Source organism: Argiope bruennichi, chromosome 1, assembly GCF_947563725.1.
Source record: "Argiope bruennichi chromosome 1, qqArgBrue1.1, whole genome shotgun sequence".
Lineage (NCBI taxonomy): Eukaryota > Metazoa > Arthropoda > Arachnida > Araneae > Araneidae > Argiope > Argiope bruennichi.
Window position 1 is genome coordinate 64,449,871 of NC_079151.1, and position 25,016 is coordinate 64,474,886.

Genomic DNA, 25,016 nt, shown 5'->3' on the forward strand with positions numbered 1-25,016 from the left:
ATTTTTTTTAATTGTATTAAACTGAACTTATACTAAACCTATAATCCCCGGGGGGCACCTCGAAATGAGGATGAGATGCTTCCGGCATGGTGGTTGGATATCGCCACCCTGGAGGGTACACTAATAGGTGGGGATCTGACTCCTCCCATCGATGACGAGACGTACTTCCTTCGGGGAGGGTTGTACCGTGGCCGGTGACGGCCCTTAGGACTCAACCACAGTTCATGCCAATGTTGCTGTTGCGGCGGTCCAGTCATTCAGTTTTATGATTTAAATCCGTGTGCCTTCGCGGCGGGTCGGAGAGTTAGATGGTTGACTTATACTAAACTTATACTGAAATCTATTCAACTTGTAAAATTAAACCAAATCTTCATATCTTGATCAGAAAAAAAAATCAGGATAAAATATTAATATGAACAATATAAACGATTATATTTTACTTCAGCAATGATATATAATGTTGTAAAATCCGTTCAAAATACTTTTAAAAATTAATTAAATCTAAAAAGATAATTAGATGGCAAAAAAAAAAAGTTGGAAGATTATTTTTTGAACTGTAAAATTTTGTTAAAATAATCTTTTGTAAAATATCGCGTAAAAAAAACAAACGGTCTGTCTTGTTAAGTGCCAACACACATACACATTTATCTTTTTTATTGTTAGAGAATAAATGTAATACTGGAATAAATTTTTATCTTCTCATTTATACAATTCTAATTATCCATTCAAAATATGACTCTGATAAATTAGTTTCGAATTGTTATCTGTTCAAAAAAAATGTAAACAATAACTTTTGCTTATTTTCTTTTCACTTAATCGTCGCAACTTTTTTTAGGAGTTTATTATATTGCTGGAAATCATACATCTGAAAAAGCGAAAATGATTGGAAAATCTTTAGAGAGACTCTCTTCGGATGATTGGCATTCGATTGTTCAAAGAAATATTAAACTATACAGTAAGGAATTGAAATTATTTTTTGTTTAGCTTTACACTTTTTTAAAAATTTCTACTAAATATAAAATCCTTGTTTTATTAATTTTTACAGACAATGAAGTTCGAGAACTTGATATCGTTGTTTTCCAAGAAGTATTGGATAATTTAGCAAAGGTAGATAGAGTGCTCTCACAACAAAATGGTTCCTTGCTACTAATAGGAATGAATGGTTCGGGCCGACGCCTGTCAGTTTCCATCACAGCACACTCACATCAAATTCCTATTGTTTCCCCCAAAGTGAATCCAAATTATGGAATCAAGCAATTTTCTAATGATCTAAAAACAGTAAGTATTCGTCATATTTATTGTTTTTGCAATGATTAAGGTTGGATAAAAATTTTCACCTCATAAAAATGTTTAAAAAATGAATGTAATTTTCTTTTTAAAAAAATCCCTTTTAATTTGTTTTTTGCTGAAACCTTTAAAATTCGCCCTAAACATTTCTTTTTATTTATTTATTTCTTCTATAAATATTTCTGGAAGGAATTTGTTACTCATGCTTGTTTATTTTTTTATTCTTTTAAGTTGTTTTATTTTATATGCGTTTTACGAATAATATTTATTTTTATCTTTACTATAAATTTTTCCTTTAGATAAAAAAACAACAACAATATTTTAATATATTCGATGCTATATTTTTTTAATAAAGACTATGGTACGAAATCTTTTTTTTAATATTCAATTATATATATATATATATATATATACGGAAAACCCGCGAAATTGATGGGTTCTTCAGGTATAGTGAGTGTATATTACAAAAGTCCAACAAGCTCAATAACAAATAAGGACGTTTATTCAACACGAAGAGACTAACTTACAGATAACAAAACCACAACCGAGACGTACACAAGCACTGCATTTACTATATACAGCAGTATATAAACAGCAAATCGGTAATAAATAAGACCAACGTCACTAAGCTACCAGAAAGAAAATGGGAAGTGAAATCTATACTATCTACACAGTCTACTAGCTTTAGCTGAGCTTGACTGCCGACTCACTGCTGACTGGATTATATGAGTAGCTATCAACACATGTCTCGATGCTGTCTTAATACTTAACTTCACGACTCGGCACTCGACTCAAATTTTGAATCAAAATAAATCTTCAGCGAAGACATTATCAAGCCGGAATCATTAGAGAGTTTGCTGCAAATTGCAGATGGAAAAAGATGCAATGTCAATGACGTTAATGCGTTTGCCAACACTAATAAAGGCATCACAATCTGCTCACACGCTACGGAAAAAGCTATATCTGAATTTTTGGAAGAAAAACTGTTCAAGTGAGGATAGCGATATCGGGAATATGAATCAAACCCCCACGCAACAAGGCAGGAACAATCAAAACCTTGGGGAAAATTCGACAGTATTTGACATCCATTCAAGGTACGACAAAGGAAAAATTCTTAAATATATTAAAAAAGAGAGTTATTCCAATAATCAGCGCCTTCATCAATCGGCACTGTTGGATTATTTTAACGTACCAATGTAATTTAAATAAAAATAAAATTTGGTAACTATAAAAAGTGTTTCTTTTCCACTTATTCGTTTGCATGTATTGATTTCTAAAAAATATTGTTTTTGTTATCGAAACCTATAGCAATTCATGAAAATGTTTCAGTGTTTATTTGTTTTGTTTTTTTATTAATCCAAAAATTTCCACTCTGCCTAAGTCGTCAACAATTTTTGGTCTCTTAATAGACAGAACTATTATTTTTTTGGTCATACAACATACATTTATCATATAAAAGAGGTGCTTGTCTTCAATATATTATATATGTACAGTGTAGAATATTTGTTTTAGTATTTATCCCAAAGAAATATGCAATGCTGCTTACATTTGGACAAAAGCAGAACGTAAAAATTATGAATATATGTTAATTAGAGATGATTTAATCTTGATTGGCGATAAAAATGTAAACTCATGTTATCTAATTTTATTTTCAAATAAAATAATATACAATATGAAACACAATGTCTGTTTAGGTAACACTTAAAGATTAAAACAAATAAGTTGATACAAATCCATCTAAGATTTTGCAGTAGTTTACAGAATTAAAAAAAAAGAATATTTTGCTTTATTTCCTTATGTTTAAATTGTCAAATGGAAACTGATTTCTTAAACGGAAATTTATTTCATTTGATATCCAAAATTAGAATAATAATAAATTTTATTTCTATGTCATTCCAAGCTATTTGACCTATTAAATATATTTGACCTTAAACTGTTGTTTTTTGCTGAAAAAATTGCATTTTTCAAAAATAAAATTTCCGAAATTCTTTTTTTTTTTTTTTTTTTTTGTCTGTTTAGGTTATGCAGATGGCAGGCATTGAAGGCAAAGAAGTTCTATTACTTTTAGAAGATTATCAAATGCTTGATGACGAATTCCTAGAATTAATAGACAGTCTCCTGTCTTCTGGTGATGTCCCAGGTTTATACACGCCTCAAGAACTTGAGCCACTTCTGAATCCTCTCAAAGATTTAGCTTTGCAAGAAGGCTTTCGTGGATCTCCTTCCGCTTTCTTTGCGCAACGTAATTTGTTTTTCATATTTCAAATTTTATAGATATCTGATCATGATTATTAATATGAAGATTTTTTTTCTTTCCTCATTTTAACATGATAATGTTAATAGGTTGGATAGTATCGATAAATTGCGATATGCAAAAAACAAAAATCATTTGAAACGTCCTATAAGGCAAACCATTCTAACTAGATTACCAAATTTGGCTCCTTGGGTATTTAACAATTTAGAAAAATTTCGTATTCTAGTTAAAAATTCATCACATTTTAAAGTTTATCTTCAATAATTTCAAAGCAAAAACTATTTTTTGTTGTATTTAAAATTTTAAAAATAAACTTTTTAGTGATTTTAATTTTATTTCTGCCCATTTTTCCTTAATTTTAATAGTATTTGTATAAAAACATTTTTAAACATATTTTACATTCTTTTCATTTGCATATTGCATTTAAATGCATTTTTTTGTACTCATGTTATGATTGATATGATTGAGATTATATTTAAAAAAAATAATGTAAAGTTAAACTAATGCAGCCTAAAATATTACCATGCTTTGATATTTCGAATTAGAAATACTTTTCTTTTAATTTTCAATCTTTATATAAATTTTATCAAAAATTTAAGAAAATAAGATGGGATATTTTCATTTTTAGAATATTAAGAAATATTTCTTTTTCATATATTTTTTAAATATCAATTACCCATTCAGTTTTATAATTCATTTTTTTCTTCATTTTAACTTGCATTCATTCATTTTAACTTGCATTTTTCTATTGAAATCATAGTAGATGTAATGAAATTAGTAGTTATTTATTTCTAATAGTATAAAAAATTATTTTGCATTAATTTACCAATTTTTTAACATGATAAACTTTAATGATTCTTTTAAATGCTTAGGGGTTTTAATTACATTTTACATAAATATTTTATATACCTATTAACAGTTTTGAAATTATAAAATTATTTCAATTTTATCATCTTTATAGGTATTCAGAAAAATCTTCATATATCTTTAATAATGGATTATACAGATCCTAAATTTCTGTATCGCTGCAAAAGCAATCCTGCTTTGTATAAATCGTGTAATGTTATATGGTTGGATGAATGGAATGAACAAAGCATGTGTGAGGTAATTTCAATTTTCTATTGCTTTATTTTTAGAAATTCTCTAATATCTCTTTTAATCTGTAGTATTATGATTTCATTTATTTTATGTGCGAAATTTTACTTAATATTTTAAGATTTATTTTCAGAATAAATAGTTTTTATGTATATAATGCTATTGATATAAATTGTAGCTTGCAAATTTCGTTGATTGCTCGTGGCATGCAAATTGTGTTGATTGCACTCATAATTACATTAATATTATCAAATGTTGTTATTTAATTATGAACACTCGTACATAAATAATCAAACAGAATACTAAAATAAAGGTTTCCAAATTTTAAAGATTCTCTTTAATTATGGTATATTTTGAAACTTATAATATCCAATTTTTATGCAAAGCATAAAAGGGGTAAAAGTATGCATTATTAATTATAAAGGTTTAAATTGAAAAATATATCATGAGTTTTATTAAAGCAGAATAATAATAATAATAAAAAGTTTGGAAATTTTTCTATTCTGTGATTCTATCCATCATGTAAGAAAATAAATATCTAATCTAATAATTTGATTATATATATTTTTGATTCTATCTATAAATTTGATTTATATTTTGATGCTCAGAAGTGACGCTTTTGTGTATAGGGCAGTGATTCTTGTGGTGACTGGATAATGATAATACATACATTACAATTAAAATTGTTGATTATTGTGAGCACTCTTCATACAACACTAGAACACATAGAGTTTTCTGTATTCAATATTATACGATATATCGTAAATATGCAATAAATTTGTTCTATTGATGAAGAATACATTTTAATGAATGATGTTGATAAAATAGAAAGAACGTTAGAAATAATTAAACAATAAGGAACCTACTTCAAATTTCTGTTTGTTTCCACAAAATAGTGGAGAAAAATATCAATGTTATTAAGCGAATTATTACAAAATAAGGTTATGACATGATAGAATAGAAATGAAATCTCTTCCATTTCAAACTACAAATTACACATATTTATGAACACTTATATTTGTGGTAATAATTTCGAAATTCATAAAGTGGCAATTGATTCCTATTGTATAAGTACATCTAATTTTTAGGTTATACTGTTCTATGAGTCGCTCGCATTAAATTACAGTTCATAATTAAAAGGGAAACCTCTATCATGCTATAGTGCCCAGATATACTAAATGACTAAATTGTCGCTATAAAATATGATTGCTGTCACCTGTTTTAAAGTAATTATCATTGCCTGACGAGCAGACATCTCTCTCAGAAAGCATTTTCCGTCATTGGAAATATGGCCAATGTAATCACATCACCTTTGATTTAATCCCAATGAAAACAAGAATCAGCATATTGAGCTGGACCACGACTTATTCATGAATTCTTTTTCCCTGAGGGTGAAAATTAAAACTTATAAATAAAACACGGAACCGTCTTTCGTATCTAAATATGAATTTTATCAATTTGAGAGGTTACGAAGTTCGTGAGCTCAAGATTCTTAACGACCGGACGGAACAGGTGATATGGATATTAACATGGCTTTAAGGTCGCTTAACAAGTGGTTGTGCTTTATGAAGTTGAAATTTTTCATAGAATAGTAAACTGATTATAACTAATATTTCGAGAAAAGTGAAAAAAAAATAATAAAGAAATCAAAATACAAACAAGCAGAAATGTTTTTTTTTTTTTTTCCAAAATCGATTCAGAGTCAAATCAGCGTGGTAAAGCTATAATAAGTCTGTTAATTATTGACACTGTTAATTATTGAGATTGATTTTCAAATGTCTTTTTATTGTTTACTTTCATGTGATTAGGTTCCCCGTTTGCTTCTATCTAGTAAAGACTGTGAAGAACTAGAATCTCTGGGAAATGAATTTTATAAGTATTTCCTCAAAATACACAGTCAGAATTCTCAAAAAAATCAAGCTCCTCGAAAGTTTGTTGCTTTTATACACAATTACAAAAAAATATTTTCATTGAAATGCTCTGAAATCCAGACGAGAAAGAAACATTTAATGGTGAATATTATTTTTTATTTACTATTTTTAGTTTTGAAAATTTAATGTTTTAATTGATTTTTTTAGTTACTGCATTTTAATTTAAATCTATAACTAGAGTATTTTATATTCAAATATAATGTAATATATTATATTATTTACTTTTCTGACTTAATTAAAATATTTTATTTACTTGTTACATTTCTTTGATTTTGACATTTTAAAACAAAAGGCAAAAGTAGTCAAACTGTTGCAGTTCTAAGCATTTTTTAATCAGTGGAAATTTTTGAGAATGGAATGATTTTGCAATTTGCACATTCAATCAGGTTAACTGCCTAATTTTTAAAAAAAAAAAACAGTTAAACAACATATCAGAAGAAAATTTTTCAAATTATTTGCATTAAATATGTACACATAAAATTATAATAATAGTTTTTGCATGTATATTTGATTTAACAGGACTTTCTCTATAAAACGTGCAGTTTATAGAGAAAATAAAGAAAAGTTTAATGTTCGTGACAATTTCCTTTTTCTCCATTGAATTTCAATGGGTTTTTTTCATGTTTTAAAAAATAATGCTTCTATACAAATAGCGAATTAATATTTAAATACATCTTTTACAAAGTCAAAATATATTTCGTAATTTCATTTTCAGTCAATCTACACCTGATATTTATTTGCAAATAAAGTTTTTTTACACACTTTTTTTTTTAATAAATTAATGACTGGCATTCAAAATAGTTCAATATTAAAAACTGCATTTCAAAATAACCTATGTCTTAAAATATTATAAATTTAATTTCTGTTTAATATGCTCTTTCAACTGCTTTTGTTTATCTATTTTGAAACATATTTTATTTTATAGGCTGGTGTATCAAAACTAAATGAAGCTCGATCTTTAGTAGATAAACTTAAATCGGAAGCAAAAGAACAAAGTACTTTATTAGCAGAAAAGCAAGCAGAGGCTGATGAAGCATTAAGACTGATTACAACTAGCATGTCTGTAAGTTATAAATTAAATTATATTTTTAAGCTTTAATAATTATTTGAATTGATTTTAATCTCTGAATCATGTAAAAATCTTAAAAATTTTTAAAATAAGAAATTATTTATATTAGAAAAATTTTACTTGCATTTTGAAAAATATTTGTCATTAAAAAGTTTTAATTTAAATTAACTACTCTGTCTGAAATTAATTATTCTCTCACTTCTCTAAATTTTTAAAAACATCTGCAGAAAATAAATTTTACAATTTAATGTTGGAAATTATATCAATTTGAAATTAAATCTAAATGTTTTAAAATGATAATATCTGAAAATATTTGTTATTTAACAAGAGAAAGTATATGAAGAAGCTGAATATACGAGAAAACTAAATATATTTGAAGACATAAGTTTTGATATTTTTGAAAATGTTTGAATATATCTTGGAAAATGATTTTTACTATTGCCTGAAATATCCATTTTGTAAAAAGGAAGAAAAGTAATATCCCAAAACAATTAGTTTTAAAACTAATTTTAAAGTTCTAAAAAGCTTTAAATAAAATAAAAAGGCAAACATTTTTTAAAGTAAGATTAATTTTGTTTCTTTAAAGCTTCATCTAACTAATTAAATTTCATTAAATTTGATTGCTTTAAAATATAGATGCATATGTTTTAGACATATACATATAATGGAATAGAACATTTTCTTAATTAAAAGTGAATCAGAAAACTTATGACTTTTCTGAAAAAAAAAAAAAATACATCACACTGATATTTAAAGTGAGAGATTTAACAATGAATAAGTATATTAGAATTATTAAAAAAACCTATTTATGAATTCCATCAATTTTCAATTTTGTTAAATATTACTAATAGAATTACTATATAGAATGTTCAAAAGGAAAAATTTCAAAAAAACTTAATTTCATTTTAAAATTTGAAGAACACAAACATTTTTAATAATATGAAGGTTTCTTTTTTTTAATAACCTATGAGCCATTAAAGATAACATTTTGTGCCTTTTTAAAAAAAATCAATTTAGTAAATGTTAAATGAAACTGCTAAGAATGAATGAAATCTTTTTATGGCTGGTTCATCGATGTTAAAATAAAAAAATAAAAAATATTAATAAAATATCAGCAGTGTCAAATCTGTTCTCAAAAATACATTTTAACATATGTAATATTCTGAATTCTATTTACTGTTTGAAATAGATTGTCAGTGCCCATTTTTACAATGCTTAATCTTTTATAAAATGAAATATTTATGATGAAAATATTTTTGAAATATATTTGTAATCAGAATATTTTTTGAAAATTGTTTTAATTGATGCATTATACTGTAAGCATATTTATATTTATTGGGATGTAATGAATGATATTTTCTAATCAATGAAATTGCTTCTATTGTAATATAACAACGGCAAAAAAATACAAATTTATTGCTTATTTCTTTTAGAATACTGGTGATCAAAAGATTGAGCTTGAAAAGCTCAAAACTAAAATTGAAGAAGAAAATATAAAACTTTCTAAACGTAAAAAAGATATTGACTTAGAACTGAAAGAGATTGAGCCAATTGTTCAAGAAGGTATAATTTCATTTAAAACAGTTTCTGCTATGCGTTAAATCATTGGCTCTTCATGTGTTCGTCCTCTGTGGAGTCCTTGTGCATGTTTTGTCTTTGTATGCACACTTCACTTTTAGTAAATTATGCTCACATACCACTGAAGCTTAGTTAATATCTAAAACACTCACAATTCAAATTGCTTTTATTATCATTTAAAAGTTGTGCAAATTTGGGTAATAACACAATAATTTGCACTTAAGCACCATTTCACACACACAAAAAAAGAAAATGTTTTGATCTGCACTTCTTAACATGAGAATTTTATTGTTTTTTTTCTGCCTTTATATATAAAAAATTAAATTTAAATGCATAATGCTGATTTTTTTACCTTGTAGTTTCTGTAAAATTGTTGTTAATACGAATAATTTAAGATTTTATTAAATTTCAGATTATATTTAACAGAACAGATTTAAGAACTCTTAACCCATTTATTTTAAATGAAATTTCCCTATTTAATTAATATTGTCTTAAAGTGCATCTTTTTCTTCCAGGTTTTGACTTCTCAATTATTTGTTTGAAAAACGTCATGAAATTTAAATTATTTAGTAATTATTGAATACAAAATTCTATAATTAATTGTAGATTTGTATAGTCTTTTACAAAAATAATTTTAATTTTTTTATTTGTATGACAGTGTGTGCTGTTCGATATTGTATAAATCGATAAATAATATTGATTTATAAATAGAATTCAGACCACTTTTTGTAATATTTTTCTGCATATTGAAACTATTATAGAAAATGTATTTATTACACAATGGTTAGATTTCATGTATTTGTCTCATTTTTAAAAGACATTATTATAAGTATTTGCTTAGTAATATAATATAAAATAGTGAATCCAACTGAAATTTCAATTCATTCCTAAAATTTCAAATATTACTATAAATTATTCTCAAATGTTGATATTATCACTTTGTTGAATATGATTATTATTATTCATTTTTTTGGTAGGGTGGTGGGGCTTTTCTTTTTGAAGCAGTCTTCCAATTTTTATTATAATAATTATAAAATTATCCTTATCTGCTTACAGTTATTTAAATAAACTTGGGTGTGTGTGTTTTTTCCAAAACAAATCAGCATGTTGCAAATGAGTTTTGGATAATAATTTTGTTTCAGCAAATTAATACTTGCGATTTTAGTTTTAAATAAGTTTGATCAGGAAATTTATTTTGAAAAGAATGATTTAAAAATAACATTGACTTATAACATATAATTGATAGCATTTTTGAAATACAAATTTGATGTATTCAGTTTGTTTTATTAACTACCCAGATAAATTACAAACTATTAACATTTCTCCATAACTCTCTTAATATCTTTGTTTAAAATATTAGTATTGTGTGTGCGCGCGCGTGTGTGTGTGTGTAAATTTGTTCTATATTCTCTGAAATAAATTTATATCTGCCACAATTTTTTCTATAATCCAAAATAGGTAATTTAAAAGGATATTGTTTATCTACCACAAATATATTTTCACCCTTCATTTTTAGCTAAATCTGCTGTAGGAAATATAAAATCTGAATCATTATCTGAAATACGATCTCTCCGTGCTCCTCCTGACGTTATTCGAGATATATTGGAAGGTGTATTGCGCCTTATGGGAATTTTTGATACTTCTTGGGTCAGCATGAAAAGGTAAATATGTTATATTCTATTTTAATGTAATTCATATTGCCCAAATTATATGTAATCTCATTTGGGATTATTTGTTTCAGCTTTTTATCGAAAAGAGGTATTAAAGAGGAGATATTGGCATTTGATGCGCGCAATATATCTCCTGAAATCAGAGAAAGTGTTGAAAAATTGCTAAAGAAAAATGCCGAATCATTTGATTCAAAGGTTTGTCAAGTTTTTAAGTTAAAAATATTTTTATAGTTTACTTTCTTTTGCTCCTTTTAATTCACTCAGTTATTATACGGCGTTTCAAACTTTTTAGCAGATCACTAAGAAATAATTTTTTTTTTATTACTCTTATTTTAAATAAATGAACAATGATCTCATTTTGATTAGAATTCCTATAAACCAATATTAGATTCTAATTCACGATACGCAAATATCATGTTAATTAGCAAAATCTTTTTAACTGAAGCTATTTGAACCTTTGGAAGTGATAAAACATTTATTAAATAAAATCGGAAAAGTTTTGTTCCATAATTCCTTTACGTGTAAAAGTTCAAGATTCCAAATGTCATAATAATTAATTACTATTTCATATGTTTTAAGAATATTCATTAAGACTGTTTATTATTTAAAATTTTTCAAGATTATTTATTATGGCTACTTACAAAATTTTGTTTAAATATAAAAAAATACGTTTACTTCTTTTTCAGTTTGTTATGCATTAACTAGCAAATAAACACATTGGAACTGAATAATCGGAGTCTGTGAGCTTATTAATAATGGCTCTTAAATTGATATAAAATGTTTACTTTTTTTCATTAGAAAGCGAGTAATAATTCCTCTTAAAATTATTGGTTTAAAATTAGTGGTTAGTGTACATACCACTTATAATGGCATCAAAGTTATAGATAAATTTGCAGGCTCCATATCTTTCCACGAAACTAAAAGAAAGTTTTCTATTGAGTGGAGTAATAGCAAAATTAATTTAATGGAATAAATCAAATGTTGTTATGATAAGTCACCATCTTCATATTCTTAGTGACAAATTTAAAAGTGACAATTTTTTTTTTTCACTTTTTCCTAAGAAAATTGCGAATATTAATTGAAGACATTTCAGCATATAAGTCAGCCATCGAACTCTCCGACCCGCCACGAAGGCACACGGATTTAAACCATAAAAACTGAATGACCGGACCGCCGCAACAGCAACATTGGCGGGAACTGTGGTTGAGTCCTAAGGGCCGTCACCGGCCACCGGTACAACCCTCCCCAAAGGAAGTACGTCCCGTCATCGATGGGAGGAGTCAGATCCCCCGCCCATTTCAGCATATAAGAAAATTCGTTACGTAAAATCAAAAAAATTTTGATGTAGCATTTTAGTGTTAAATAACCAAAATTATTAAATAATCGATTGTGTGTACAATTCATGTCATTAAAATATCTTTTTCAGTTAAAGTTTCATTTTAAATTGAGTGCATTTTTAATTATAAACATACAATTAATCTATAATTAAAAAAAGCCCTTAATTATAATTTATATCTCTATTTAAATTTAGATTTATTAAAAATATATGAAAATATATTAGACTAAAAATCTGTTATTTATTAAAAATTAAAAAAAAATTTAATAAATAGCATTTTTTACGATTTATTTAGTTTTATATAAGAAATTTTATATATATATATATATTATTACCATTTTAGAATGCAAAACGAGCATCAGCTGCTGCAGCACCACTAGCGGCTTGGGTGAAAGCTAATGTTATCTATTCTAGAGTTTTGGAAAAAATTAAACCATTAGAGAAAGAACAAGCAAAATTGAAACAGTATGTTTTTTTTTTATTTTTTTTTTTTTATTATTATTCTATTTTTTTTTTTTTTTTTTTTTTTTTTTTCATTTTGGTAGTCATTATTAGAGATTATATTTTTTTATTCTAAGTAAATAAGAAAACATAAAATTTTAGTAGAGTGCTCAGAATGCTATATAGTGGATATTCAAATATTCTTAGCTTTTTTATTAATTCAGATTTTTTTATTCTTGTAGAAAGGCGGTATTAAGAGTTCAATGAATTAAGAAGAAAAAGAAAGCTCTATCCAATTTATAACAATATTTTATTATTGAATTCGGAAAAAATCTCCGAAGCGTTATTAAAGAAAATTGCTTTTTGTGTTAGAGGAATAAATATTTATTAAAACTTTTACTGTAATTATGTTTTTATTGTAACATGTAGTTGTAAACTATGGCTGTTGAATATATATATATATATATATATATATATATATATATATATATATATATATATATATATATATATATAATATAGATTTGTCTACTGATTAGGTAATCATATTTCTGTACACTTTATTTATGTTTTTTTTGGTGTGTTTAAGAATCGATTCTTAATTGCAAAATTTTTATAATAAAATATGTAACAAATATCAGTTGTATGTATTTTGTTATAACTGTTTTTGGTATTTTCTCTCCATTTAAACAGTAATTTGGCTTCTACTGAGAAAAAAATTACTAAACTAAGCACTGCTTTAGAAGATGTTGAAGAAGAAGTTTCAGTTCTGCGTGACAGATTAAACAAATTCACAAAAGAAGCTGCTCAGATCGAAATTAATTTGAAACAAGCCAATGAAACAATTGCTTCTGCTGAAACACTAGTTAGCAAATTGGATGATGAATATCGAAGATGGACATATCAGGTAAATCAAATTCTCAAAAAATGTTATTTTTAGATGTTATGAATGTTTATGAACGTTAATTCAATATTTATGAATGTTATTTCAATGTTGTGAATGTCTTTAGGTCTCATTTCTTGATTTTAAAAATCTAGATCTCTAGTTTAAAATTTTCAAATATATTGTATTTTTCAAATTAAAATCTATTTACCACTCTACTGATTATTACTCAATGTGTCTATGTAAAAACAATTATTTTTGAACCAATATTTGATGGTTTATTATTTATTTATTATTTAAACGATTGAATAAATTTGTTTACAGTTACAAGAAATTGATCAACAGCTGGAGGAATTACCTATGAAAGCTCTTTTAGCTGCTGCTTTTATTACATATTTGAGTGCAGAACCTGAAAACAAGAGACGATCTGTAGTAGAGAAATGGTGCTCAGATTTTGGACTCGACAAATTTTCTTTGGCTCAGACATTAAGCACAGAGAGAGAACAATTAGTTTGGAAAAATGAAGGATTGCCTTCTGATGAGCTGTCGATAGAAAATGCTATTTGTATTTTACATGTGAGTTACCAGTTTTTTTTATTAATTGATCATTAGGATTAAAATTTACTTATGTTTATTTTTTAATTTCATATGAAAAATTTATGTCGTGGATTTTTTTCTAGCAAAAATGCAAGTAAAGAATGTGAAGGAAGGAAATTAATGTCTAGTATTTTTAATTTCATATATTTCTCCATGTTCTTGTTTTCAAATAAAGCTTACCCTTCACATACTTTACAAATTTAACTCTAATATTTATTTACTGTAGAATGAATAGCACTGATGTTGCAGATTTTAAATAGCTGGTAATTAGTAGAACTAGTAATGTTTTTTAAACCTCCTTATAGTTTTCGGTAAAATTTACTTTAATTTTTTAGCGTAATTTATTTATTTATCTGACTATTTATTTAATTATTATAAAAAGAATAAAATAAATTAAGTATGTAATTAATAATACTTATTTAATCCAAATTTGATTGATTAATAACGAATTATTTAGATCAGTAGTTAAGCTTTCAACCAAAATTTTTATAGATTATTAAAACCGCTATATGACCGATTGCTATATTTCATATGTTTTACAATATTGATAATTTTATAAATTTTTTTTAATTTTCCGTAAAAATAAATAAAATTTTCCATAGATTTTTTTTAATGTCATATAATTTTTTATGTATTATTTTTAAAGAATACTCTAGTCCCTTTCCTGATCGATCCCTCTTTCCAAGCTGCAAATTGGTTGAAAGCAAATATGGCTAATTTTCAACTAGAGGTTGTTAACTGTCATGTAAGTATTGAATATTTAATATTAATCATCGTAGTTTTCTGAGAAAATAAAGTTTTTGATGTGGGTCAGTAAAGAAATGTGCTTCGTTTCCTTAGGATGCTAACTTCCTGACATCTGTTGAAATGGCTGTCCGATTCGGTAAAACATTGCTTTTACAAGATGTGGATAACATTCATCCTGTTCTTTATCCATTGCTGAGACGAGATTTGATTAATCAAGGTAACTATTTAGTCTTTACCTCGTTGATATTATGACTAAAAATCATGTCAAGTTTTATATCATCTCTGCATGCATGTTTTTATTTCAGCAAACGTTAGTGAGAATATTCTTAAATTCATAAAGAATTAAAGATTAGTATAAGATTCTGTTAAATATATTTAAATGAATTAGTATACATTAACTATTTTTTTGTCTAAAGTTTCCAGAAGAAGGAAATTTTCGAACATCTGCATGTTTAAAATAAGTTGAGGGGGCAGGGGAACTGCATACATAAAAGTCAATGCAAATTCAAAATTTAATGATAAAACGCAATTTTTGTATTCAAGGTATGCGTAAAATGCTTTTTTTTTTCATTTATTACAAGTTATAATTTAGTTGAAGCGAATTACTTTTTAATTGGTAGTTTCAGTGTGAGGTTACATACATACAAGAAGGTGTCATTGTAATCGAAAAAAAATTATTTTCCATTTATGACAATTTTTTTTAATTCGACTTCTGTATCAATATATATGAACAAAAAATTTAGCTAATCCACAAAATTTGTTTAAATTTAATACAAAAATGAAAGGCTTTCTTAAAAATTGTGTTTAAGATGAATTTTGAAAATTTTATAAAAAAATTAATGCGATTAAATTGGCTTTATTAAATAGATAATTATTTGCTTTTTAAAATGATACATAAATCATTTTCATACAATAACTATTTCATTATTATTGGTGAAAAACTGACCTCAAACAGCGTAGCTAATTTAGAAATAAACCTTTAGAATGGCATGTGCATATTCATGTATTTTATGTTTTGTTACAGGTTTAAATTTAATAAAATGTTTCATTTCAGGACCAAGATATGTCGTTCAACTTGGCGAGAAAGTAGTTGACTACAATCCTCAATTCAGATTGTTTCTGGTTACTAAGTACTCAGAAATTGAACTCCCGCCTAATTTTTATTCTGTTGTATCAACTGTCAACTTCAGTACTACAAAAGCAGGACTAACTGGACAGGTGAAGAGTTTGTGTGTTATAAAATATAAAATTTGCTTTTTTTTTCGGATAATAAAGAAAAGGGAAACGACATATACGCAAGGTACTAGTTAATGGTATTTAGCATTAAAGATCGTAAAAAAAAATGCATCCAAAAGTAGGAATTTTTACAAATTTTAACGACTAAATGTCTTTTTTAACACCATATTCCATTAAAATTTTTGTCCTTCTTCATATTTATTAATTGCCCTTCTAGTTTATTAGTATACAATCTATATTTTAAAATTAGTTCGTAAACATTGTTCGAAGCTTTCGCGTATTTTTAAATTGATTATTTCTTTAAAAAAATTTTATTTTAATAATTATTTTGGCAGTTTATCTATATGATTATTAAACTATCAATTCCTTTTTTTGCAAATAAAACTTTTCTTTACTAACATATCTGTTTTTAAAAATTTTCTCGTTTTTTCTGATTTATTATTTTTTAAATAATCATTGAACAAACTAGATTATACATTTTCTTGCAGACTAAATATTTTTAGCATGATAAACTTTTTATTGTGAAAGCATCATGGGTTTGACTTTCTTATTTTTTAAATTCATTTTTATAATCAAGTTGATAGATTTATTATATTTTTTATCGTAATAAATTATAATCATTCATCATTAATAATCATTATAAATTTACACAATATGCATAAATATTCAATTTTTGAAGCTTAAAATATTTATATGTTTTCAAAATGATATAATGTATTTAATATGCTAATTTAAAATAAGATTTTAATTTAAAGAAAAAGCAATTTAGGAATCCATATGGCATAATACAGTATAGGAAATATTTTAATCAAACACTATGACACATTTTTTTTTCGCTTACACGGGTAATATTGTGAAGTATGTTTGTAGCCATTGATGAGCATTTATTAATCACCATCATGCATGTAGCTATCTATATTCTCTAAAATATCTCCTTGTATTTTCATTTCATTGAAATGTGTCTTAAATGACTTCAGTGTGTCTCATTTGGGTGATTCTCAAATCTGAGACAACAGAAGTTATTTATCCGCAAATTTTCCTTGAACACAGGCAGCAATACAAAGACTTTCTTCCAATTTATACCGATGGGTCAAAATTATGTAATCATGTCTCTTTCGCTGTTGTCTTACCAGATATAGTTATTTCTTTTACACTTCATTCTTTTTATTCAATTTTTACGGCAGAAATAACTGCTGTTTTATATGCATTAGAAGAAATTTCTGAGACATAGTAAAAAGTTTATTATTTATACCGACTCTCTAAGTGTTTTACAATCGCTAAAATCATTTTATCTCCATTCTCATAATCATCCTTTGATTCTAAAAATTCTAGATATTTTTAACAGACTTCTCGTGATTTTACTATTTCATTCTGTTGGATACCCTCTCATTTAGGAATTCTGGGGGCATGAGGAAGCAGACAAGGCTGCTAAATTTGCAAGTATTCAAGTGATCATATCTATTCCTGTGATCGACTTAAATAAGCACACTAAAATGCTTCTTTATTCCAAAAGGATAGCTCATTGGGACCTTGAAATGAACAATAAACTACATGCTATTAAACTTCATGTACAATCTTCATTATCGAATCGAAAAGCAGATGCAGTGTTAACCCGTTTACGTATTGGGCATACTAAATTCAACTATCTCCACTTGTTACTAGGTGAACAACCACCTCTATGTTCTCAGTATCACTGCCAAATGTCTATCCAACATATATTGTCAGAATGCCCAAATTTCGATGCTTAGCGTTTGCTATTTTTTCTAAACACGAGCACTCCATTATCTTTCTTGGTAAGACACCAATGCTCAAATCTTTGCATTTTTAAAATCCATCAAATTTTATGCACTCATTTAAATTTGTTTGTTTTTGGGTATTTTTTGTACACTATTCGTTTTTGATTATCGTACATTAATATGATTTTAACTCTAGGTTGGCAAAGCATAGTCAAAACCATGGCTCTTGCGCCAAAAAAATCAAAAAAAATCCAAATCCTCTATGCATGAAGCACGGTTCATGTAATAGTAAAATAGATTTTTTCATCTATTTTGCCTATCTGATCAAGGGAAGCCACATACAAAAGTGATATGCAAACAAAATTTTAAGCTTCCATTTATATTTCGTATATTTTTTTATCCCAATCAATTATTTACAATTATCTATTTATTTACACGGAATGTGGCTCTGACTAATTGATGGGTGTAATTTAAGAATTGCCTGATATAGGACGAATCTATTTTGATAAATTAGGATTTAGAAATGAATTAAAATTTATGAAATCTGGCTACGTTTTGCACCTTTATAACATTAACATCTGTTACAAGAACGATAAGTCAAATTCAACACAATTATATTTTTTTATAATTTTTTTTTCTTTTTCATACTTTTCTCTCTACCAATAAATGCACTCGTTTGCACTGAGGCCAAACTTGTCTGTGGTCACATTATATTTATTAGCAATATTGTAATCAAATAATATAAATCGGTGCAATTGTTTTAAACAACCTTTTATATACTTTTATTCTGTGCCTATTTCACAATTAATTAGTTATAACTATTTAACTTATCCTCAGCTTTTAGCCACTGTACTGCAGCGAGAAAAGCCAGAATTAGAACTAAAACGTACAGAACTTTTGCGAAAAGAGGAAGAAATGAAGTTGCAAATGACTCAGTTAGAAGAATCTTTGCTTCAAGAGCTAGCATCTGCTCGAGGAAATGTGTTAGAGAATGAAGAGTTAGTAGCTTCTTTGAATAGAACAAAAAGTAGCAGCAATGAAATTGCCATTGGGTTGAAAGAATCTCATGATTTGCAATTATCATTAGAGGAGGTAAGTAAATTATTATCATTAGTCATTACTTTTATACCATTGAGCATTTTCCAATATATCTTTTCTTTATCATAATTTAAAACCTTTCTAGGGCATGGGAAGTATGCTTCCCACCAAATTTATCAATCTTTGTATGAAATTATGTAGTTTGGCATAAGTTCTGACAAATTTTTTTAGTAAAAGAAAAACTAAGATACTTCAGTTCTTTATCTTACACAAAATGATGTGTCTTGATTTGTTACTTAATTATTAATTAACCAAATTAATTAATTACTCAAATTAAATTTATCTAATAAGCTAAATGAATCCCTTTTCTTATTCTAATTTCAAGCCTAAAAATATTTAAACATAATATGACTAGAAAAAAATGGCCCTTTAAAGGGGTTAAATTAAAGTACCGTATTTCTTTAAGAGTTTAACATATAGTGTAAATTATGGTATCTAATATGTAATTAATAAAGTGTAATTCAAGAGATTTAATATAAACTTATTTTGATTTGCTTTATAGGAAAGAAAGATGTATCTCCCTTTGGCTGAATTTGGGAGTACTCTATTTTTCTTAATGACCGAGCTCAGAAAAGTCAATAACATGTACTGTTTCAGCCTTGTTTCATTTTTTAAGCTTTTCAATCAAGCATTGGAAACTTCTTTGGTAAGATTTTGTTCTTATTACTACTCACCACCTTTGGGTGCATTGGACTGAGAATCTTGGTTTCTTATGATTAAATAGTGATAAACATTAAAACCGTGATATTTTAGTTGCTTTATGTCTTTGTTTATTATGTACATGGACCTTCTTAATGGAATAAATTTTTATGGCCTTATAGTGTCATAATCTTTTTGTCCTTGACTTTTAACCAGCGAAAAAATCACGCGATTGAATTTTTGAAAAAACAATTAAATTATTTGAATTTCACTTTTGCAAACAATATTTTTTTAATTTTAAAATTCAGAACACATTATACAGCAGTTGATTTCTATAATCAAAAAGACGTGTTTTTTTTTAAAGATTTAAAATGGTGTGAAAATTATTTTGCTACAATTATATTTTCCAAAATTATCATGGAAAAACAGCAAGCTGTCACTTATTTTTAAATTATTTAAAGTTCTTTTTAAAATTAAAAAAATATCTCTCTGAGGTGCATATTCTCACTTTCTAAAAATATTTTTGCCATATTTAATAACTTTGGGTCAAAAATCTGAAAGCTGATACATACATACGCACAGAGAGAGAAAGAGAGATATTCATCTTTATAAGAAATGTTTGATACATTATAATATATGTTGAGATATATTGCTTCTAATCACTTTTATTTCTACTATTGTGTTGGTTCCCGTTACATCAAATATATCCTAAGCATATCTCATTTTAGAAAATAATGAAAGAATATATAGAGAATGCTTTGCTATTTTTGAATGGCAACTGTTTTAAGTGAAATGTATTCTTTTTGGAAGTAACTTATTAGTGTTTCTTTTAGATGAATGAAGCTTCAGTTGTATGGAGAACGTTGTTCACAGATAATTCAGATTCGTCAAAATTGATAGCACAAAATCATCAGACAAAAAAAGGGCACAGAGTTATGAACAATTAATTATTTGTGATATTTATATTGATAAAATAAATAAAAGCTATAAAAAAAGAACACATTAAATTTAGTATATCAGATCAGATAAAATTTTGTATGTTCGGTTGTTTCTACACGGCATTTTTTAAAGCAAATATTTTGTTTTTATGTAATTTTATCTCTTTATCAGCATGTTTTGTTAAACGCTCTCTTTTGCTATGAAATAACGTGCTTAAATTATTAATAAAGGTCTTGGAAAAAAGAAGTGAAACTTTTGCATTACAATTGATTTTGCTGAGAATATTAATAAAGAAGGAAAAATACTAAATTCATTTATAGTAATCGGCTGATATTCTTTCGTGAATAAAATTTTTTAAAATTATATTTTAACATCCATAAACTGCACATATAGAATAAAAATTTAAAAAAACTAGGGAAATGTAAGATCATTGTACTTGAAAGATAATTAACTTCTAAAAATGTGTTTTTGCATTTGCATTTGCATTTTTATTCATTTTAGAGTAATAAGGAAGCAGGTGGTAGAATTGGAAAGCTTATCAAATCGTTACAAAATATAGTGTTTGAAGCAGTTTCAAGATCACTGTTTAAAGCTGATCGTCTCACCTTTGCTCTTCATCTTATCCATGGCGTCTTTCCCCAACTATTTGAAGAACAGGTCAGTTCTTCCTTTTCTTTATTTAAATTGCATGCAAAAAATGTGTGTTTATTTTTCTTAATAAACTGAATGTAATGTTTAACATTGCTTAATGCATCTAGGAATGGGAGGCATTTACAGGAATTTTGATGACAGAAGCAAAATTTGATCCTGAGGATCTAAAAGCATCTTTACCTTCTTGGGTTGAAGAGGAGAGAGGAATTGCAATAGCTCTACTGAGAGTAAATTTTTTTTTCCTTCTCACAATTAAATATATTTCCTATTATAGAGTTATCAATGTGCACAGCTTTGGATCTAAAAATTAAATATCTGTATACATTTGAATAGATTTAATTTTATATTGTCAGAAGATTAAAATAAAATGAGAAAAAAAGGTATTTTTATTAATGTAAATGCCACAATTAAAAATTTTAAATAAGATTTAAAAACTGTGAGACATTTTTTTATTCTTTTAGATGATAAGATAATTTGCTTATTATTATTTGTTAACAATTTTTACTTGCAATTTCGAAAAATATTTTTTGTAAAAAAAGTGTTAAATGTTCTATATTATTAAAATGATAAGTTTCAAATACTCATTTTTTCTTTGATAGCTTAAATGTTTTTTATTACAATTATTCACCAATGATATCAAAAAACTATTTCTACTAAAATTGGTTCCTTTTAATTAAGACACAAAATCTATTGTGATTTTCATAGCTGTTATTCATTGATAAAATCAACAGAATATTAAAAATATGTAAATATTTATTTGAAAATTCCAAAATTTATTATTATTTTTTATATTTTTTAAAATTATTATTTAGTTTCATTCCTATTATCTCATGTTAAACGGTTATCTGTATTTTATTCTACTATATATTTATCTGTAAACTGATTCTAATTGTTAAATAAAATAGTGAGATAATAAAAGAAGAAAACAAGTCTATATGTAATGCATTCTTAATTTCTTTTCAAAGATGAAATAATAGACTGTGATGGTATAATATATAAATGGTATGATATTTCTTAAAGGAAGCAATTAAATGGTTAGATTTTTATTCAATACATATTTCTAATTTGATATTGTATAGTATGTAATATTATAGCAACAATACAAATGGGTCGATTTTTCTAAAATATTTTTGAATTTAAAACATTGAAAAATCCCAACATATTTATATTTGCCAGTATTTCATTTATTTCCTTTTTTCTCTTTCTCAAAAAAATCTAACTTTATCCCCACCTATAGTCAAATATCAGCTATAATATATTTTAAGTGTTCATATTGGTCTGGAATATGATTTTTCAATTCTGGACCGATTTTTTGTTTGTGTGTTTGGCAATATTCGGTTATCACAGAATTTTGATTCTTGTACTACAATACTTAAGAATTAAAAAATGTTAAATGTTAATTAAAAAATGTTTTCTTGTCTTTTTTTGTTTCTTTGTTTCTTGAAGAAAACAAAATGTGTTATTTTTATATTTTAAGACAGTCTTTTCGGATATCAGTATAATTTTGAAAACAAAATTGAGAAAGAAATTATCAAGTTAAATTTCCTTCAAATAATAATTTAGATGCTAATGACTTTTAGAAAAGAATTTCAAATGGTTTTACTTATAGAAGTTCTAGTTAATTAAAAAATTATCTAAAAATTAATTTTTGTTCGTTTTTTTTTTCCAGACTACTTTTCCTCATTTGTTTAGTGTACTTCAACTCTCAGATGCGAAACTTTGGGAAAACTTTTCAAAAAGTAGTCATTGCGAGCAGGAACTGCCAAATGTTGTTTCCTCAAAAATAAGCATTTTCCAGCAACTTCTTCTTGTACAGGCGTTGAGACCAGATCGATTATATAGTGCCAGTGCTCTCTTTGCTAGTAGAGTTCTAGGTAATTATATTATTACAAATTTATTGGACCATTATTAGCTCTGGCAAACAAGTAAGTTTTAAAATACAACAAGAAATAAAATCCATGCAGAGTAACAGGATATAAATATGAAGGGAGAAAGTGTTTTTAATTTGTGATGAACGATCATGAATAGCCTTCTCATCATATAGCATCTCAGAATGACTGTAGTTCTTAAAACTTTCTATCTTCTTTGTTGTCATATGCTGTTCTTTCTATCATCTACCTCACTTTCATCCGTTTTCAAATTCAAAATTACTCATTCTTGTTCTAATTTTATGATAAAAAAGCACTGAATGGCGAATTTCCAACAGACTAGCCTGCAACAGAGAGGATGCTGAGAGGTCGATCAAAAAATGTTATTAATTTAATTGCCAATTAATAATAATCCAAGTAAATGTGCAGGAAATATAAATTCTATGAAATATAAAATTTTGAGATAATATTAAGATTTTTCAAGCATAATTGGTGAGATTCCTGTATGCTTCATTAAGTTGTTCTTTTTTTATAACAATATTTATTTATACCAAACATCTGCTTAAATATAATTGCGTGGATGCTGTGCAATCATGGAATCATAGTAAAAAAGTAATTACATAGTAAATAGAATTATAGAGATAAGTAACAACAAATTTACTAAAATAAAGAATTAAGCTGAAATAAATTATTAGTATTCTGATTAAGCCGAAAATGTTTTGAAATATGAATTTCAATTTTCCAGTTTATTTAAGGAAAAAAAAAAGAAATTATAACGCACTGCTCAGGGTCTCAAAAATGTCTAACGCATTGTATGCAATATTAAATTGAGCTTGAAATACATGGTTCTCGGTTCACTGTTGGCTGTGTTCGGGGGGGGGGGGACACTAAATGACTGTGCATAGTTCACTATTCCGTAATTTCCCTGTATCGATCAATTCTTATTTTGATTAAATGATGTAGATTTTAATCAAACTGTTAGACTGTTCATATATTAATAGATCATTCTGTCTTCCAGATGGAACTAACCCCTCCCCCTTTCCCTTATGCAAATTCATCCACTTTGCCAATTTTAAAAAAGAAAAACCTTTATTAAATATTTCTGAAATAGGATTTTAAATATAGAATTGTTGATAAAATATCAAAGAACTTATGGAATTTTAAAAGAAATTCAATTAAAGTAATAATGGATTTTAAAATTCCATCTATGGACCCAAAAATAATATTTGCAGTTAAAAATTTTGAAATACATTACTAAAGAGTTGTTATCACCAAACTAAATATTACTAAAGAGTTGTTTTAGCATCAAAAACAAAATTTACCTTTGGTGGCTGAAAATTATTTATACCAGTGAATATGCATTTGTGGGAGTCTACAATTATTTGAACTAGAAAAAAAGAAATTAAGCATTTACTGCTAAAAAATATTAGAATAAATTTAAAATGAATGATTTTTTCAATCAATTCTATTGTTTTTTCTCACTAATTGTATTTAATAAAATTATATTTCTTTTTGTAAATATTTTAAGTACTTAAGCATTAAGTTTAAATATTGTACTGAATTTTTTTTTTTTTAAATTCTGAATCAGAATTATATGCAACATTTCTTTGATTTGAACGGATTACAGTATCCTTTATTTTTTTACTATGTCATTATTAATAATTAATAGAGTTGCATAACTTCATTTTTCTTTTAAAACTGAAATTTTTTTTTATTATTATTATTTTAGGTCTCAAAGAATTATTTCCCCAAGCTGTTAACTTAAAAAATTTGCTAAAAACAACTTCAAATCATGAGCCTATTCTGATAATTATATCTGCTGGTGTGGATCCTTCTCAAGAACTTTCTGAATTGGCGTCTTCTGTTGTTGGAGCTGAAAACTATGTTCAAGTAATTTATTTTTGATTCCATTCTTTTATTTTACTCTCAAGTATGGTAGGTTTTGGAAGGTAGCATGAATA

General features: G+C 26.2%; 1 protein-coding gene across 1 annotated transcript in view; it reads left to right on the forward strand.

Moving 5' to 3' along the window:
• LOC129985220 (cytoplasmic dynein 2 heavy chain 1-like) overlaps positions 1-25,016 on the forward strand; it is a 123,500-nt gene that overhangs the window by 83,934 nt on the left and 14,550 nt on the right. The window contains exons 44-64 of the mRNA XM_056095199.1: positions 836-955; positions 1,046-1,278; positions 3,307-3,529; positions 4,503-4,645; positions 6,445-6,648; positions 7,493-7,630; positions 9,070-9,199; positions 10,731-10,875; positions 10,956-11,079; positions 12,564-12,685; positions 13,355-13,568; positions 13,869-14,120; positions 14,788-14,886; positions 14,982-15,105; positions 15,943-16,106; positions 18,698-18,952; positions 19,461-19,604; positions 21,038-21,193; positions 21,295-21,414; positions 22,857-23,061; positions 24,785-24,945. Of these exons, the coding sequence (XP_055951174.1) occupies positions 836-955; positions 1,046-1,278; positions 3,307-3,529; positions 4,503-4,645; positions 6,445-6,648; positions 7,493-7,630; positions 9,070-9,199; positions 10,731-10,875; positions 10,956-11,079; positions 12,564-12,685; positions 13,355-13,568; positions 13,869-14,120; positions 14,788-14,886; positions 14,982-15,105; positions 15,943-16,106; positions 18,698-18,952; positions 19,461-19,604; positions 21,038-21,193; positions 21,295-21,414; positions 22,857-23,061; positions 24,785-24,945 (3,476 nt within the window). The remainder of the gene's footprint in view (positions 1-835; positions 956-1,045; positions 1,279-3,306; positions 3,530-4,502; positions 4,646-6,444; positions 6,649-7,492; positions 7,631-9,069; positions 9,200-10,730; positions 10,876-10,955; positions 11,080-12,563; positions 12,686-13,354; positions 13,569-13,868; positions 14,121-14,787; positions 14,887-14,981; positions 15,106-15,942; positions 16,107-18,697; positions 18,953-19,460; positions 19,605-21,037; positions 21,194-21,294; positions 21,415-22,856; positions 23,062-24,784; positions 24,946-25,016) is intronic.